This window comes from Eurypyga helias, unplaced genomic scaffold, assembly GCF_000690775.1.
Source record: "Eurypyga helias isolate BGI_N326 unplaced genomic scaffold, ASM69077v1 scaffold43368, whole genome shotgun sequence".
Lineage (NCBI taxonomy): Eukaryota > Metazoa > Chordata > Aves > Eurypygiformes > Eurypygidae > Eurypyga > Eurypyga helias.
In genome coordinates, this window is record NW_010267192.1 from 4,434 (window position 1) to 24,405 (window position 19,972).

General features: G+C 41.7%; 1 protein-coding gene across 1 annotated transcript in view; it reads right to left on the reverse strand.

Annotated features, from left to right (window-relative positions):
• Window positions 1–17,377: 17,377 nt before the first annotated feature.
• LOC104513842 (uncharacterized protein F13E9.13, mitochondrial-like) overlaps window positions 17,378–19,972 on the reverse strand; it is a gene marked incomplete at its 5' end in the record, with an annotated part of 24,135 nt that continues 21,540 nt past the window's right edge. The window contains one exon of the mRNA XM_010157324.1: window positions 17,378–17,568. Coding sequence (XP_010155626.1) covers window positions 17,378–17,568 — 191 coding nt within the window. The remainder of the gene's footprint in view (window positions 17,569–19,972) is intronic.

The window sequence follows — 19,972 nt, forward strand, 5'->3', positions numbered from 1 at the left end:
ATACATACACTGCCCAGTTTTCATTTCTCACATGATAGGTTGGAGGCAAGAAGATGGAAACGTGAATCTGAATCACTCTCCACAATGATGGACCAGATTCAAAGCTTCCAGAAATCACTGCAAATATTCGTGTGTATCAATGGGATTTTCAGACTTAGACCGTTTAGCCTGTTGCATTTTAATACTGCCTCCTGGGTAACCCCTCTGCTCCACCTGCAATCACAAGGGGGTCACCATCTGGGATGCCATAATGCCTATGTGGCTACAACCATATTTATATTTATACAACCATATTTATTTATACCCTATTTAGAGTTGTCCTATAATATGGTCTAGGCTTTGGAAACGATAAGAACTGGAAACTTTGTAAACTATGAAGAGGCTCTTTGCTGGCTTTCTGCAGACTTCAGATGGGGAACCACTGCCTTAAAAATGTCATAACTGACTGTCTCAGGAGTAAAATGATACACATTAAAAACCAGTAATGGGCATAATTTATAAAGAACACCTAATGCCAAATGGCATTACCTACAACAGCGTGCACATACACCATCACGAGAGGCAAGTGCCACTGGAGTAGAGGGCGTTGTCCAGGCAGAGGGACAGAAGGGGAAAGAACTGGGCAGCCCCTTCTCTATGGAAGTTGCAGGAGATCTTTCATTCTGCCCTAAACAGACAAGCATTAAGTTCTCAAAAGTCTGTTGAAAAGACTCACAGCAGGATGTGCCAATCTCTATACCAGAGAAGAATAAAAGACTGAGATTTTGCTGCAATTAGAATAAACAACTGTCCTTAATTTCTGTCAAACAGTAGATGTCTCCCTTGGCCAGTATTTGAAATGTGTGCAAAATGACGTTAGGGTACGCATCCACAGCCAGCATTATTATTGTTTTTCAGCCTACATTCCCATCATACCTCGTAGAAAAGATAACAACGGGGACAAAAGATAACACTGAGTCCAAACCAGGAGAACAGAGCCCCATGAAAGCAACAAATTCTGAACTCTACTGAGGAGATTTGCTTCGGAAAGATCACAGGTCTCATGCTTTAGTCATGGCCTGTTCTTTGCCAGCAGGTTCAGAGAGTGATCTGTGAGAGCTAAGTGATTTCTTTCAAGTAAGCTGCTCACGACGAGGACAGAAACCTCAAGGATTACAGTGCACAAACAATGGGAGAAAAGCTGCTTCGAATAATACACCCAGACAATGGAGTTGCCATGATGGTAGCAATGCAAAATATGGACAGGGATTTAAATGAAACGGGTGATATCTGTATACTTTGGAGGGCTCACGTGTGCCAAATTTGGCAGCATGAGTGTTCATATTGCTTGTTGCTCCACCCCTTGAACAATGAGGCCAAACCCCATATGTGCCGGAGTTGGTAGAGCACAAGCAGTTTTGCTAATCACACTGCATGCAAAAGCAGAAAGACAAAGGGAGCTAGCAATGCTTAGACTAGCACTGGGGAAATAATTAAGCATGAATGAAATATTGTATGTGGATTTGAAATGAATGTTCTTGGAAACAATTGTGCTGTTTCAGTTGTGCTGCCTCCCCCCCAAAGTTTCACAAAGTAATTTGCATTTAATTTAAATAAATACCATAAATTATTGCAAACTTTTTGGTTTTATTTACATAAACCATAACTGCTCGTTTCCATTATTGTCTGGATTATCTGACAAGAGTGAGACGCAGAGCTCTGAGGGGAAATGTGTCTCTTCTCAAAGTCCTAGAGTTTTCTCATGTGAGCGAGCCAGAAAGGAGGACCCCACCTTTAGCTTTGCCTTACCGAGACAACTAACACCCTGCAGGTGTAACAGAGATACAGGATTGGATCTCTGAGCCAAGCGGGAGCTGCAAGCTGGGTGAGGGTACTGGTACAGGCTGCTTTGCACTTGCCAGGGCTTTGTGGCCCTTCATGAAAGGAGGAACAGCCTCAGCGCTGCTTGTCTGTTGGTGTTCAATGTTCACCGGCCAAACCTGCTTTTTCTGGGGCAGCTTGGTTGTTCGTGGCTGAGGCACACAGAGCGAACGACAACAGTTCTCCAGCTGCTGGAGTGCTGGGCAGCATCTGCAGCAGACACCCTGCACAGCTTCACACGCTGCGAGGTTAGGACACTGGTAACTCACGTTTGATGAATTCTCTGTTTCTCTCTGAGAATTCATGAGATTTAACTTCAACCACCATAACTTACAAGGCCTACACTTGTCTTCTCTGATGCTCATACTGTTTTCACTTCCATTCACTGTCATCCACACATCACCAATTTGATTTCACCCCTGATAAATATTTGCCTCCCTACTTGAGTATATAATTAAACTTCCTTCTCAGAGTCATTCTCAAACTGCTTTCTCCCCTCACCCTATCAGGAGAGGGCAGGGGGGCAAGGAACAGTCAACAGCATCCAATTCAGAACCCTTGCCATTCTGTGCATTCAGAGAATTAAAAGGAAATGAAATTATTGAAATACAGACCCTAACCCAGAAAAGGCTGAGTGCAAGGTGGCCTAAAACGTTAGTTGGTGCTCACCCCTCTGCAGGATCATACAGGGCCTGTTGGCCACTGAAAACTAAATATAGGTACTATCACCTGAAAAAACAAGTGACCTAACCATCACCAAAAGGAGGAATTGAATATCTAGCATAAATTCTAATGTTTAGGCCATAAGACAGTAAATTATCGTTCAGGCTTCTGACTTGTGAAGAGTGCCTGCAGGTTTCTTCCACAATGCTTTACTTACATCTGGTGGCTGTCTCCATGCTCTCTCCAGCTAAAAGGGAACCCAACAAACACTCCTCTCTCTTCTCACACCACCCTGGGCTGCTTTTCCCCACGGCCAGTTGTAAAACACGTCCAACATTACAGATTCCAAGCCAGCTGAACTCATTATACAGATATTCTTTTCACAGAAGAACATCCTGTAGTCTGTTTCATAGACCAAGGGACTCAACCCACTTCCCCTCTTGGATATGAAGGCGTTTACTTTCCTGGACTTTGCTTAGGAGTCCCAACTTTTGCTTCACCATAAAGGAAGTAAAATTGACTGGGTCTAACTTCATGATTTCCAGATATCACTAGGGTGTGCTGTGGATCATGAAATCTCACTAAAGCACAGTTAACAGGGAAAAATCTAGCTGCTGTACTAAATATTTTAAATTAATTACAAACATAGAAGCAACTCAACACTGCCTCAGATTCCTTTTAAAACAACACACACACTCCAGAGAGGGAATAGAGCACGTTAACCATTTAAAATTTTTTTGTTACACAGGCTTGGTACACACAGTGTGGTACACAACTAACGGCAGTCAGGCAGATAATCACCTGCCTAAACTGCCCACAGAGAATGCAAATCAGACATGCAGTCTGGTGGGAATTGAAAAAAGCGGGACTAAACCCAATATCCGTAACAAACCAGGTAACAAGCACGACGGGACTTCTTTGCAGAAAACTTACTTTGAACAGAGTTATGGGGCTAAGTCACTGGAAGTCACAAGGGTAAGGCCTGGGGATGCGGAGTCAGGGGGTAAATAGTCATTATTTATACCAATTAGTGCAAATACACAAGGGCGCTGACATTTCCAGTGAGGATAACAGTAGAACCGAACCAAATGCATCACAGGAAACTGCCTGTGAGGTAGCACGAGGGTGCCCAGCATGGAGTGACACTGGGAAGGGACTGCATCCTCTGAAGGAAGGAAAGCATCAGATCCCAGCTCCCTGCTCCCTCTCCACTTCCAGCCCCTGCGGGAAGTGGGAACCCTTGCTACAACCTACACCCAACCAGCTGCTCAGCTCCTGGGAGGAAGCATCTTCCTGCTCTTGCACCTGCAACAGGAAAAGCCTAGGAAAGAAAGAGGCATCCTGGCACACCATCCTTCAGTGCCCATCTACTCCCAGGATACTCACTGAGTGGTGGTGGGAGAATGAACCCAGCACAATGAGGATGATAAATCAGAGGAGTTTTTAAGCACACGCTTAACTTTAAGCATATATTTACACTAACAACCACAGGCACAAATGCAAATTAAAAACCAAGCACCTATTTAAAGACGAACAAAAGCTTAAATGGTTTACTGCCTGAGGCCCCAGTTGTCAAGACACATCCAGCCCGGCATAGTTAGGGGTAACAGCAAACAGCATTATCAAGTGATGCTTCAGCAGGCTGTATGAACCGAGTTCGGTAGTTTTACACCATGAGCCACATATTCATTATTATAACAATTTGTATTACTATTTGTAGCATCTAGGGAACTCCAATCAGGGCTCTATTGTGTTACAGACTGTACAAGCACAGAAAAATAGGATGGCTCTTATAATGAGTACATCACAAGCCCCACTACCATAATTAACATTGATTAGCAGTGATGCAAACAGCATGGGAAGACAAAGATTGAGCCAGTTTGGGAGCTGAGGTACTCCCTCACCCTTTAAGGCGGCTCCTCTGCTTCCCAACTGCAGAACAGAGGGGAGGCTGTTTCAGTGGGGAAGGCTGCAGCCTCCCAGCCCTCCCAGTTTGCAGCTTCCATGAGCACATTCTAGGACACGGGATTCAAAGAGGCATCTCTGTCACTTACTAATCCAGTCTGTATCACAGGCAACTACAGCGCACAATCCTGCCCTTAAAATTATCAAGAACCGTTACAAACCAGTTCAGAGTGCTTTTTCTTCCCACTCTGGGCATCCAACTCTCAGTGTTACTTAGGCTGGCTGAAACAGTCGGACTGTACTGTGTATCTTTACGCATCAACCTAAATACTAAAGAAAGACCGCTATTTACTGTCACAAGATCAGTGTTCGTCTGAAACGGGATGGCTACAATTGTGGAAAACCAAGAATCGGAGTCAGACTTTCAGGGTCTGTAAACCAACTCAAGCCAAAACGGCGGTACTGAGCTTGCTCCCTAATGTCTGAATGGGAGATTTCTCCTGCTTCCTCAAGTCCCCCTGCCCATTGTTGCTCTTTCCCAATACTGTTGTGAAGCTGCATGATTGCAGCCACCACCATCAATTCCAATCAAAAAGGACAGTTGGCAACCTCTGATCTACTTAATGTATTAGAAAAAGGCCAAAAAAAGCCAGATCCACTTTAAATGAAATCTCCAAAGAGTGACCTGAATGGACATGGGATGTGGAGCTGCATGAAGCAAACTTCCTCCCTCCAACATACAGCCCTTGCTAGATCTGTAATTATCGTATGCATCTTCTCATCCCAGGCCCACAGCATTTTCCAAGGTTTGCCTTGGATACTAAAGCAGTTTTTCCTTTCCAGCTGTAGGAAAGGATGGTGACAGCTCGGTAATGCCAGCAAAAAAAAAAGAAAACACTTTGAAATGGATAGTGTGAAATTACAAGGTTGAGTATTTTGTTAATGAACAGACTTTCATTAACCAAATGAGACTCAAGACCCAAAACTTTCCTGTGAAGCATCATCTTCCCCTCAAAACGTTTCTGCATGTCTTTGTTGCATAACCTAAGAAAATACAGCCACCTTGAATTCCACTTTCACATCCGGCACCACGGAAAACACACCCACAGAAAATAGATTCACACGAGGAATTTTGTTCAGCTCTCCCTGACATCACTCACGCCATCCCCTAACCTGCCACCAAGCGTATCCTCCGACGTGGTGCATGTCTCAAGAACTCTCCCATGCATTCAACGGAACATGGATGTAAATACTCACAGGATTATGCTCAGCTGCAGTGTCGAATGCAATGGGGGTATGTTTGCACGCTCAACTGTAGTTCGGCTCTGGCGTTTTGCTACTTTTTGCCGTTCTGGTTAAGTTTCTTAATTATTAAAAAAAAAAAAAAAGATATTTCGTACAATTTCGCTCACAGGGAAATGAAGCGTAATTCTATAAAGCCTAAAAATAAACTTGGATCTGCTAAACAAATTCATCATTTCACTCCCCAGATTCCACCAGCTGGCCTTCTCTGCTTTAGGTTTGACACCCCTGAGAGCTACAAGCACAACTTATAAAGATGAGCAAGTTTACATGAGAACGATGAAGAGATCAATTTTTTTTTAAACTTTGCTTTGCCAAAATACTGTCTGGGGTACTTATTGCTGGAAGACATTTATTTCTGGCAATTTCTCACTCACTTTTAATACCGTACTTATGTTATTTGCAAATTTGGAGAGGTGATGTCCAAATACATACGCTTTCTACGTGTACTTCTTTCAGGTTTGCTCATTACATTCGTTAAACTATTTAATTCTCAAGGATCTATTGGAGATACAATGAAGACCCCCTGAACACCAGTTAAGAATAAACCTGTAATGAGAATAAATTACACGCACATATCAATTGCTGCAAAACCTGTAAGGAGTGAGACCTGTCTACCTAAGCATCTGCTGCAGAATTAAATCTGATACATTAATAAAAGCCCTCCCCACCCAAATCAAACAATGGAAGTGTAACAGTTACCCGGTCAGTTAAAAGAATAAACCGTTTAAATAAATAAACTTGGGCTCCACCAATTTATGTCACTGAGGTACTTAAGGGGAAACCTTTTAAAGGGATAGATTTACTGTGCATACAGATCTCCACTGGGTATATATAATTATGCAAAGGAAAGGCATTACTTTTAAAGTGGATGAATGGGTGATACTTTTTGATTTACTGCTAGAAACAGAAAAATGGTAATGGCATGAAATAAGCATTTGCAAAACCATTTTGGCAGATAGAAAATGTTTGATTTACCTAGGGCATCCATCAGGTTCCATATTGTAGATCAAAGTAGATAAATGGAAAGGCAAATGGATATTTGGGAAAAAAATCTACTGCTTTTCTGTCAGCCCTGCAAGTAAGTTAAATGTTTGGAGGTGGAAAAAAGCTCAAGGCCCTTCAGATGGAAGGAAATCATGATTCATCACTGCTTGAGTGACTACAGCTTTCTGTACTTACCTGGAAAGGTGAGAATTGCATGGAAGTAGCTGTAACTTCCCCATTCAGGGCCTGATTCTGAGATGCGATCTGAAGGCAGCTAGCAAAGCTCAACATTTCCATCTGTCAATGGAAATCGCTAATGCATACCCTGGGTGACATGTGCCTCTCAACTCTAAGTTGTTCACTCTCTTTTCCTCTCCTCTTCTGGCTTGAATTCACAATAGTGAAGAAAATACGTTCCAGTCAAGACACACACATCCCCAAAAGCAGAACCCACTGCCTTCTCAGATCACACTGAAGGTGTAGCATAAGGATTACTGGACAATTATCTGTGACAAGACAGGAGACTGAAGAACCAAAAATCAGCTGCTTCCTAGGGCAGAATTCTTCCTGGAGGTTCCCAGTGAAAGGCGTGATTTCTGAGTGTGCCATGATCTTGTTCAGCACTCCTATACCATAATGCATGGCCAGGAGCTGTGTAGTGTCCAGCCCTTAAAGCACCACTACACCTGTGGTACAGGTGTTGCACAGATGGTCTGAACGTGCACAATACATCCAAAATGTTTGGGATATATCCAATTTGTTGTGCGTGTGAAAATCCACAGGAGGGCACATGCACAAGGGCACCAGCCACATCAGATGTACTGTGGGCGTGCACACCACGTGCAGTGGGCATTTCCAGTGAGTGTCAGAGTTGGTATACGTGCACGGTAGAAAGGGTTTGCTCACATGCCGAGAGAAGGCTGGGATCACTTGACGTCTGGAAATCTTGACAAACATGCAGACTCCTTGAATATAACCTCTCAACAAAATGTCTGGCTGGGGAAAGACACTTCTGGAAAAAATCAACATATGTCCCTCTGCCGGCTCCAAAAGCAAATAACACAGAGGGGGATATGGCCTTTCCAGCTCTCTCCACATCACTGTGAACATGAGCAGCAAATCCACCAGCTACTTCTGCATCCATTTATTCTATGGAAGGGTTGCCCAGCTCTTAAGAAGCCAAATCCAAAAGCAATCAAAACTCATGTCTTTTTCCCAGATAGGTAAAAAAGCCAGCAGGACTTACAATTGCACAGTAACAGAGCTGGCTGCTCTCTGGGAGAGTAATTTCATACATTTATCATCACAAAATTAGCAGATATCTGTTCCTGACCTGTTTTAGTTGACCCTGATTTGAGCGGAGGGGTTGCACTAGATGATGCTTCTTTCAACCTCCACTGTTCTGTAATACCGTGATGAAGATCTTAGTTTTCAGTTTTGTAGATGCACTTGCCTTCCAAGAAGTAATTAATCGATCATGCCTCTACCACAGGTATGGTTACCACTGTATACAGAGAGTTCAGAGATTCTGAAGTTTGTGCTGCAGGCCAAATCCTCTGCAGTGATCAACAAAAAAATGACCATAAAACACCAAGTTTCACCAACAAGCGAGACCACTGAAAGACCAAGAACAATGCTAGTCCTCTGCTGCATTCCAGTATCTGTGACCGGTAACCAGCCCTTATACATAAGGCCTTGCACACACAGCTCCACAGAAAAGAAAGCCAACTCACCTTCAGACCCGGCTCAGCAAGCAGCATCCAGACCTTTTGTGCCTGTATGCCCTCCAGTGTCCCCAGGCTTATCCTCAAGTCATGCCTCTGAAGCCAACAGCAACCCTGCCACAGAATTCCACATATGTAAACCCTCAAAATCAAGACTCAAGACTGTAAGACCACCAGATGCAAGACGCATGTACACACAGGCGAGCTGAAGATTTGTGCACATCCAGGGATATCTGAAAGTTACACATTTTGTAGAAAAAGTCATTGCAAGCTTCCATGCAAGTGATAAAATAAGTGTTAAAATATCGAGCTAGAAGTGAGGCCAGGCTGTATTTCTCCTCCTGTAATAAATCAGCACTATATGTATATATTAAATCCAATCCCTTGATGTGTCCAGTTTCAGTGATAAAAACTTAGCGAGGAGGGCAAAAGTTATTGGGTAGAGATCGATATGCTTGCTTGTTGTCCTTGATTGGCAATAATGTGACATTTTCTCCTTGACTGTAAGAGGCGCTTCTGTGATCTGGGAGCATAAAGAAGTTCTGCACTTGACAGATTTATATAGTAGGAATACGCTAATGTCCTTTGACCCGCTTAAGAATAAATACGGCCTACCAAATTGTCATTTTTATGGGTATTTACAACTGAGGCACTTTGTAAACCTAAGAACTAATATTTCCCAAAGGAAATCTGTGCTCTCAAATCTTGATAAATTATTGAAAAATACAAGCCACTACCAGCCCTACAAATTTTCTCTTCTATTTCTCCTAGTTTTAGTTACATAGGAGTTGTCAAAGCAGATTGGACCACTGATCTATTTCACCAGGTACGTTGCTGCAGCCATGGCTACCGCTTCAGAGGAATCCTATAATATTTTTGGCTGTTTGATCAAGGCTGTGTAAAAAAAAAAAAAAAAATTATTGCCTGAAACTTGAAGGTTTTCAGTGCCCGATTGAAATATTAGTCATATAATTCTTTAAGCTCTCAAATTACTATTAGAAAAGTATCACAAACTATAATTTCCCCAGCCCAAATGCCACCAGCTGCATTTGCTCTCATGAATGCTTTAGTTGATACGACATAGTGCAAGGAGTAAAATAAGCCATCACAGTTCACCCAAACTCTGGTGCTCACCACCTCATGGGTGTAGTGCAGATGCTCTGTAAAGGTAATAACTTGTTATTGACCAACTACATCCCTAGATTCTTAATTTTGCAGGACAGGTGACCCAGGAAGCCTTCACTTGATTGCTGTATCTCAGCTCACTTCATCTCACCTACCCACCCACTTGCCACATACACTTCTTCCATCACCTTTGCGTTGTGCTGAAACCCACCAAGGCTTTCAGAAAAGACAGCCTAACTACCCGCAGAGGGGAGATGGAAACTAATGAGGTGGGGACCTCTGCCCTTCAGAATCTTCCTCCGGAAGGTGACAACGCACGACTATACCTCTGTTGCTTGGTCTTAAGGAAACACAAGTCTTTGACACAAAACTGATTATTAATATTGTCATCCATAACAGAATGGTTGAAAACTATTTCCTTTTATCCTTATTCTCCAGATGAGTCGACACAGTCAACCACTATTCAGGCCAGTATCTAAGGCATGAGACCTGCAGTATTTCTCCAGCAGAAGGCTGTTGTTTCTCCCGTTGGTTATATCCCTGTACAACAGTACAGATCCTCTCAGAGACTTTCAGCGCATCAGATTTTGACTAGAGCATCATGACGTGGCGCTCATCTCTACTTTTACTCCATTTGTAAGGGCAGCTGCTTTTCTATTCTTCTTTGCGCATCTGTGGACAACAAAATCTTTTCTCTCTCACAAGAATGTCTTCATTAAGTCAGTTTCTGCCTTCAGCTTATTCTTAGTCTTCTGCATACTATCATCTATGTATATGCACAAGAAAGACTTGAGAGGCGAACTGAAAAAGCAGGAAGCTGGAATAAACAATAAGGCAGGAACTGCGGGAAACTTAAGCATCTTTTCTTTCCCTTACTGTGCTGCCTTCCTTTCCAACCTTGTTTACTGGCAAATTTGCGATTCCTCCTCCATTTGTATGCAACATGGTTTCAATGTCCTCTGTTTTGTGATCTCATTTCGGCAGCAGTATGACATGGCACAGCTAACAGAGTGACTGCAGCACAAAGTCAGCAATTCTGAGGATAACTTCTGTCCTGAACACTCATCCCATATCAGACTTGGCTAATTTAGGTACTGACATTTCTCGTACTCTTAGCAAACAACATCAAGCATAAACGTGTAAGTAAGTAATAAAAAGGTCCTAAATACCCACTGATTCATCAGCTCCTACCCCCTACACTGGAAAACCCATCTCCCTTTGCACATGTAGGACAGAAGTAGAAGTTGCATTTTAACATGCAAAAGGAAAATCAAAGATGGACAAAGATTCAAGAACTAAGGTTAATAAGCAAAATGGGGGGTTGTCTCTCTTTACCTGGTATTAATTCTACCCTGTTTATTTTAAAGAACATGGACTATGTGCTCCCTTGACAGTGATGTCTCCTTTTCTTCCAAATCTTCACCTGTTCCTCATTCTGCTGCCACAAGGATAGATGTCGTTTCCAAGAACAATTAGCTGCCTACAGCAGAACGTGTCTATTAGCAGACGAACACCCAATAACCCAGAGATCCACACAACCAAACAGCATCTGTCCCATTCATTTCAAGGAGACCGACATCCTCTGGAAAACAAAATGATGAAACACTAATGCTTGCTGCCGGACACTGAGTTTACCTTGTGAAGCAATGAAAATTAGACCATCACAGGAAAGAGAGAAGTTAAACCTAGACAGACAGTAGTAGTTTCAGCCCAAAGCAGCAGAATTCCTTTTTGACATCTTGACAGAAGCCTACCTGTTAACAAGATCAACAGATTTTTTAATCAAGATAATTACCCTCACACATCTTTTCCTACCCTTAAGTGTTTAACAAGAAACATCTCAGGATCTCCTTATCATTACTACTCCTAAAGCTTCAAACTGTAAGCAAAGAAACAGAGTATGTTTATGCTGTGAACTGCAACCCTTTTGTCTCATGTGAAAGGCTTTCCTATTTAGGAGCGACTGAGGGAACTGGGCTTGTTTAGCCTTGAGAAGAGGAGGCGGAGAGGAGACCTGATCACTGCCTACAACTCCCTGAAAGGAGGTTGTGGAGAAGTGGGTGTTGGTCTCTTCTCCCTAATGACAGATGGTCGGACGAGGGGGAATGGACTCAAGCTGCACCAGGGGAGGTTTAGATTGGACGTAAGGAAGAAGTTCTTCACCGAAAGGGTTATCACACACTGGAACAGGCTGCCCAGGGAGGTGGTGGAGTCACCATCCCTGGATGTGTTTAAGAGACAGGTGGATGAGGTGCTGAGAGAGATGGTTTAGTGGTGGACAGATACGGTTGGACTGGATGATCTCTAAGGTCTTTTCCAACCCAGTGATTCTATGATTCTATGATTCTATGATTTGCATTGCCGAAAGACTTCCCTCCCCCTCCTTCCCCCCAAAGCTACCTGTGCATTTAAAGATTGGGGTGAAAAAGCGTCTATTACTCTCAACATTTCACTACAAACCATCTGGCTGTACTGTTACTTCAGTTGTTGCCTGCGTCTCTTTGCTGCAGACCTACAGAGACTGACAGGAAGGAGCAATGGTCCTGTCTGCGAGCAAAGCACTGGGGAGAAAGGGACTCATCTCTGAAGGCTGGAATACTTCAGTGCCCCAAAGGCATCAGTCCAAGATAGTGCATAGGCAAGTAGTAACTTTGCCAGCTGAAGAATAACCCAAGGGCAGTATTTAATAGGTGTGTCTGGACCAGAGTGAGTCTCAAAGCCTTTCTGACAGATGCAGTCAGGAACTATGCAACACCTTCAGCCTGGAGAGGAGAAGGCTCCGGGGAGACCTTATAGGACCTTCCAGTGCCTGAAGGGGCTACAAGGAAGCTGGGGGGGACTTTTTACAAGGGTCTGTAGTGACAGGACAAGGGGTAACGGGTTTAAATTGAAAGTGGGGCGGTTTAGATTGGATATCAGGAAGAAGTTCTTCCTGGAGAGGGTGGTGAGGCACTGGGACAAGTTGCCCAGAGAAGCTGTGGATGCCCCATCCCTGGAAGTGTTCAAGGCCAGGCTGGATGAGGCTTGGAGCAACCTGGTCTAGTGAAAGGTGTCCCTGCCCATGGCAGCGGGTTGGAACTGGATGGTCTTAAGGTCCCTTCCAACCCAACCCATTCTATGATCTTCAACTTAATACTGACCACAGATGGACTTTTCAATAGAAGATTCCCAATCAGTCACCATATGAGAACAATGTGACTGAAGTTATTAGTCCTAACACAGGTCTTTAACAGACATCCTGAGGGAAATACGCTTTTTCTCCCTAAAACAAGTGTTCAAAGGATCAAATAATCCTTATCACTAAGAGTCAAACAATGGTTAACAGTAGGGAAAAAAATGGAGATAAGTTCCATAATGCTTCAACATGAAAAACTTCTTGCAAGCCCCAGTACAAGCACTGGTTCTTATAAACGCAAGGAGCTAATTGGGTGCTAATTGAGTTTCCCTGACACCTCTAAGGCAGGAATCCAGCTCTGTCTGTCTCTAAAGGATTATAAATTCAGACGGTATTTCTGCAGCGGGGACTGTAGAGTGGAGTGGAGGGTGAATTCTATTACACAGCATGGCACGTCAGCCCACAAAAAGAATCTATCACCCAATTCTCCACCCTCTCTAAACCAGGTATCATTTAGGTTGCATAGATAAACACTGCAGATGTGCAAGGAAAAAAGGCACAGACACTTCTGTCCCTAAGCTCAGATTTTAAATTCCTCAGCACAGCAAACACTGACCGGATGTTAGGGCAAAGGTGCAAGAAGTACATGAAGTTTTTGTAATGTAAACCTTTAATGGTTTCTTTTTGAAGATACAAACATCTAAATCTGCTTTTAAATGAAGGAGCTGTGAATTCCAAGCCTGGATTTTCCTACAGATATCACCCCTTATTGCCATAGTTATCCTGCAAAACCTCAGCTTTCATTTAGGAGAAAGTGTCTGCCTAATCACACATACCAGCAGAGATCATCCTGGAAACATAACCTAGGTGTAAACTCACAGTGTCTTAACTAAAGCTGAAAACAACCTGAAACTACAGCCAATATCCCCATTCACTTGTCTCCAAAGAACCATGACATGCAGCAATTTGTCATGGACTTCAAGATTTTGCTGAAGTCAAATATTTTGTTTTCCTTCCCCTTTCCTGCTCTGCCAGGATCTGCCTGCAAGTCCTTTATATCCCTCAGTTTTCCCCCAGTGAGGAGTCTGTTGGAATAGGTGCAGGAAACAAGGACTGGACTCCAGCTTGCAAGCAGGGAGTCGGCAGTCAAACCGATGGGATGAAAGAAAAGCCTAGCAGCTGCATCAGCCTAATGACACAGGGAAGAAAAGATCTGAAAATGATGCAGAACTTTTACAAGCTTACATATTTTCAGCACCAAAATAGGTAAAACCCTATTTGTCTTATTAGGTCCAGATAAAAATATTTAAGTTTTATGATGGGAATGAGGCTTTATTAAGATTTATACATTGATTTAGACCACAAAGTCTATTATTACCAGTGAGTTTTATTTATTTATAATTTCACTGAAGAGATCCCCATTGCACTAGGTGTCCTTCCTGTACTAAAAGTGGTACTGATCTTCATGGAAAGTCATTTGGCTACACAAACAGACGCTTACATTCTCTCTGCTGGTTCATAAGTCAACAGCGAGAACCACATGTGAAGATAGGGCGGGCACATTAAGGAACTGAGCTGTGGGCAATTACTGCTATATTTTCACAATCTATTTTTAAGTTTTTTCTGCTCAGCAGAGAACAGACGTAACTACAATAACCATGCAAAAGCAAAACCTGAGAGAAAGAAGGGATCCAACAGGAAAGGGAGGCCACTATCTGACATTTTAAAAGGGCAAATCGAAAGCAATCAACACCCCACAAAACGCTCAATGTAGGATGAGGTGATAGCTTAGGATATACTTAGGATACTGTAATGAGGCTAACAAGTGCTGTGTGTTTTAATGTAAATTAACGCAAGATAATCTCTTCACATATTTAAGTGATGCACTTCAAATTAATTAATACATATTTAATAGAAGTCTTCTTGAACAGCTGTTATTTACTTCTGGAGTTTCTACACATTAGCACTGCCTGCTTTGTTCTGCTCCGAGGTTGTTCATGCTCCAAAGTACTTCAACAACTTGGGCTGTATAAAAATTGAACACTCTTCCCAAAAGAGACAGCCTTTCTGATAACTTAATATTTTTACATTAAATATTCAAACACTTTCTGAACAAAAGGTCAATTTCTACTTAGAGCATCTGCGTGAAACAGGCAAGCAGATGCTTAATGCTGCTAGACAAATACTTCCAGCACAAAGAATGATAAAGAGTTGGCGATCAGTCACATTTCCAAGCTTTAAAATCAGCTTTCCTTTACTTCTGTTCCCTATATTCTCCACTTAACATTCACATGTCACAATACAGACCCAAAATCTGGACTGTTCCTTCCGTAAGTGTTACGGTGGTGTGTTAAATGAAATCCAGAGAGTGGAAGTACCGTCTGCAGTATTCACTGCGTGCTATGAGTACTACACCAACTCGGGAGGGTGTTTGTCCCACAGAGACAATGTATGATGATTCATTCAGACCTTACATACAGCACTGAAGTAGCTCTCATTCACCAACCCTTTTATCCTCAGGTGAAAACCCATTCGAGTCCCAGTCACTTCCAAGTTTTTTAGGATGTGATGGAGTAGAAACCCATTCAAGAAACATGCTGGTTGCACACTGTTTTCACACTCAGTAATGAATGTGTGACTTTAGGCAACTGTAACCAGTTTCTTCAAATGCAGTTATCACTGAACCATCCTCACCAATGCATCAGTTGTATTTTCACAATGTTTACTCTTGTTACGGCACTACAGCACTGGCTAGTGCTCATTGCTTACATGTTGGCCTTTCTAGCTTGCAGGTTTACTGAAAATAACTTCAAAGTCAGTAACAATTGTATCAGAAAATAACTGTTGGGCCAACCATCATTAAATCTTCTGTGTGATGATGTGTGAAATACATGCAACTTGTGAAAGGCCTGAAAACAGTCCTAAATACAAAAAGGTGAAAAATATGTGACCTAAATTTCCTCCCCCCACTCTGAGTGTGGCTGGTATAAGACTAGCTTTCAGCCAGAATCAGTTTCCTGATCCCTGAGGCCACATGATGCTTCTGCTAGCATAAGAGAAACAGTGGGGACAAGTGGATGGGATGGAATCGTTGGTTTTGACGTAAGTTCAAACACTTGGCAGATTAAAATGCCTGTGTCAATGTGGACACTGAAAAAGTACTGCCAGCAACAATGAACAGGCACCTGAAAGGATTTCTATGCACTGAACTTCTTGTCAGTGTATTTAGGAGGAAAAGGGGAAAAAGCTAAGGATGCTAAGGTTGTCATAAGGCCTAAAGAACCTCTTTTTCAGGAGGGCAGCACACCAAAGACAATTCACTGCTTCTGGTGGGAGTCATGTGGGAGACAGACCAGTCCAGAAAAAAAAGTAACCTGAGGAGACCATCTCATGCTGTGATATTCTGGAATCACCATTACGTTAATGAAACTAAATCCACTGAAAATCTTTTTGCCTTTGGAAAGAGGATGTATCTTTTGTTTAGAGAAGCATGGGCACTCTGCCAGCTGACACAAAAAATGTGTTTGTACACTTGCTTTGATATCTACAATATAACTTTGATTAGCATCAGCAGAAGCCTGATGCATAGATGTCAGGGAACAAGAGAGATCCCAGAAGACAAACCTAGCTCCCAGTCCCAAAGAATGAAAACATATGCCCACATTTTATACAGCCACAACATAACAGGTATTCTTTGGGTTAAACTTCCTTAGAGCTAAAAGATCAAATTCAAGGGAAATCCCTTACAACATACACAGTGAGGCTGTCTTATTTTTCCTCTACATTTCACAGGAAAAATGAAAATCTGTGTTTACCTGTCAGCTTTGGTAGAAAGGTTTCCATCATAATTACACCTTGTGTATTGGAAGGAACCTGGCACTTTTTAACATCACTAATACTAGTCTGGAGAAGTACCAAGCTGTAGGAGCTTGCTGAAAAATAACAATAAACCTTTATTAAAATTTCCAATTTTTGCAAACCCATTTTGACTAAATTCCAACTCTACTTAAAACGTAATTAAATATTTACATTTATTCTCTAATAAGTATTGTAAGTAAATCTATTTCCCAATTATCTTACACTTTTGTATGTTATACAATTACTACATTTTTGTAATAAATGCACAATTCTAATGAAAAAATAACGATCTTGAACTTTAATAGAGCCCTTCATTTGAGGAGATGAAAGTGCTGTACATTCATTCATTTATTATGTCTCACAACCCCCGTGCGATGTAGGTATTATTATCATCATTTTACAGATGGGGAAACTGAAAGCCTAATTAACTTGGCCAATTTACAATACTCTTAGCTGTAAACTTAGGGCATCCTATTGTAGGCACAGGCAAAATGAAACTCTGCTCACCTGTGATGAATATTTACTACAAATTCTAGAACTCTGTAAGAATTTTACTTATAGGAGAGAATAGGTTACACAAGCCTTTGGAGAGTTGGTTTGGCATTGACGATGGTTTTGAGTGCCACAGAATGTGCTGCCTAGAAACAAACATCAGAGCAGCAGTTTATTGTAAAGTGTCACCGTGTTTCCCAGCTAGTGTTGGAGATGATGTGCATTTGCATTTAATGTTACTAGCCGTTCAGGCACACATTGGTGCTTAATTCTGTACCATGTACCATACTGCAGGATCATACTGCACTTACACACACACATATAAAAATACTGTTTACTGACAAACTCATTCTCTCAATTTACTTATATGTTCCATAAATTTCTTTACCCGGTCAGGATCAACACCATTTGCCCAATAACCTTCTTTCTTGAAATACGAACCGATTATTAGAGCGTTTGCATCCAAATAATTCCTCACATTCTCCAGAGTCACTCCAGACCCGATCAGCACAGGAATCTTCACAGCATGTTTAACCTCTGAAGAGAAGAAACCAAAAATTAGGGTTAAATCCAGTCTTTGAAGCCCTACCAAGACCGTAATTCCTGTCATTTTTCAACAATAAAGGTGAGATTCAAGAAACTCATGATCACAGTATTTCTTGTTTCTGCTACAGTATGAAACAACTTCTCTAGAAAAAACACCTTCAGCTCTGAACACCTGTTAACAAAAATCTCACTTTTATCTCATCTGGCATTCTGTTGTACGAAACGCTGCAGAAGAATATTTTTGGCCACATATCAGAGGATGGTTTTAATATTATGGAAGACACAAAAGTTGGGTCTTGTTACCATACCCGTACCCTCTTCATTCTCAAGGAACAATATTTAAGCAAGATTAAGTTGAATTAGCTGGCAGAGAAGGTACTGCTTTTTACTATATTCCCCTCATAAATTCATTTTTATTCCACATCCCTGCTAAGACAATATGTTAGATGCAGGAAGTTTTTACACACCAGACCCAAACCCTTTTACTTATTGTGGCTGTTATCGTCATGTTTAGAGGCTCCGTTGTGCTTGGGGAACTACAGATACATGACAAGGAGCTATGGTTTACTACTGTGTTGCTGTAGCAGCCGGTATAGATTCCAGACAAACCAGGTCCATTGCCTTGACAAAGGATTAACTGATGCTGGAGTGACCATGTGGGCTGCCATGCCCCATGTGGCGTCTTAACTGTGTTCTGGATTTCCCTCACCTTAAGATGTGAATAATCACCTTCCCCAGTCCACAAAGTCACTGAAATACAGCTACAAGAATAAGATGCCATTCTTACTGCCATTTGTTGCATCGGCTCAGATTCTTTTTTGCAAGTCTGGTGAGATTGTACAGTGGCAGAACTATTCAGCAGAGCTGTGCTCATCACAATTCTTCAGTCATCCGTTTAAATCTCTGATGGACGGGTGTGTATTTCTGCCAGGTCTCTTTGCTGAAGTTATGCTATGTTGACAACTAGTAGGAGATCTTCAGTGAGAAACAAGGAGGGCCTTATTCACAGGGAAGGGAAAAGGAATGTGCTCTCTGCTTCATGATAAATTTCAGGGACTTGGAAGTAGGAAAGCAAGTAGTGGTCATACAGACTACAGTAACAGCTCCCCCTAGTTCACCAGACAGTGACAGACAGTACTGATAAAGACTACTCTTTCCATGGATGGCAACTGAACAAAAAAGCCAATTATTTTTTCTATATACAGCATGTGTTAATTATCTGACCCTTTACCTGGCTCTAAAAGGAGAAGTCAATAAAATATCAAAACAGGGCTCCAATATTACAGATCCACTTGATACCTCACGCACAGGGGTGGATTTCAGTCCATGGTTCAGGTGAAATGCATGCATTCTGACAGACCTGGCTGTGCTCAAGTTGATCTGCGGCTCAGTTTCCATAGTTCACATTTTTAAGAATAAAAGCAAAAGGGGATGGCCATTTTGATGATGAAAAGGTTCCCCAGAGATAAACAAAAGGTTATTAGATATTTTTCTGCTGAACTTGGGTCAGTACTATCGCTGGGGGAAAAAAATATATTTAAAAATCCCAGTTCAAGAATTGTAAGCATTCTTTTCATCCTTTCATTTCAAACTGACCAGCCTGAGAGTCACTCATAGGACTGGATGCTTCATCCCTTACTTCGAGAAACCTTGCAAGGCCTTATTTCTGACCTTTAAAAACGTATAAATTGCTTTAATTGGCAATAAGCTGATGTAAGATGGTTAGAGCTTGAAATAACTAGGGAAAGCATATATTCAAAATATAAAAGTATGCTTTAAAACACTGTTTGTTTAAATGAAGTTTCATCAGAAGACTTAACTTCTTAATTATGCTTCAGGGAAGACTAATTATTTATCACCTTCCTACTTCACTGAAGAAAGGAGATCAATTAAAATGCTCTTAAATCTCTTTTTAGGTCACATGACCTAACATTCTTCTATCTAGGAACAATAAGTCCTTCTTATAAACATTTTAATACAAAAATAAAACCATTCCACACAGTTCTTATTGAAGATTTTAAACAAATCAGATGGATCATGCATATCTGATTAAAACGATAGTTCTTTCTATGCATATTTTATATTCTTAGAGTCAACCTGCTTATGGCAACAAAATAATTCATTTTTAGTTATTTATAGCATTATTACTGAAATCCTGTGCTAGAAAAATCAGAATTTTATTTATATAGTATCTACATGCTCTTAGAAATGTATCTGCTTTACATAGACACCGATGCATAATTAAGGTGCTACACCTGACCGCAGATCTGTGCAACAGTACTTTACTGTACTCCCAGAGGAACTGCGTTCCAAGTCAATATTTGTTTTCATGACAAGTGCGTAAGGCGCATTAGCAGGTAGCTGTTTTATAATTATTTGACATCAGCAGGGAAAA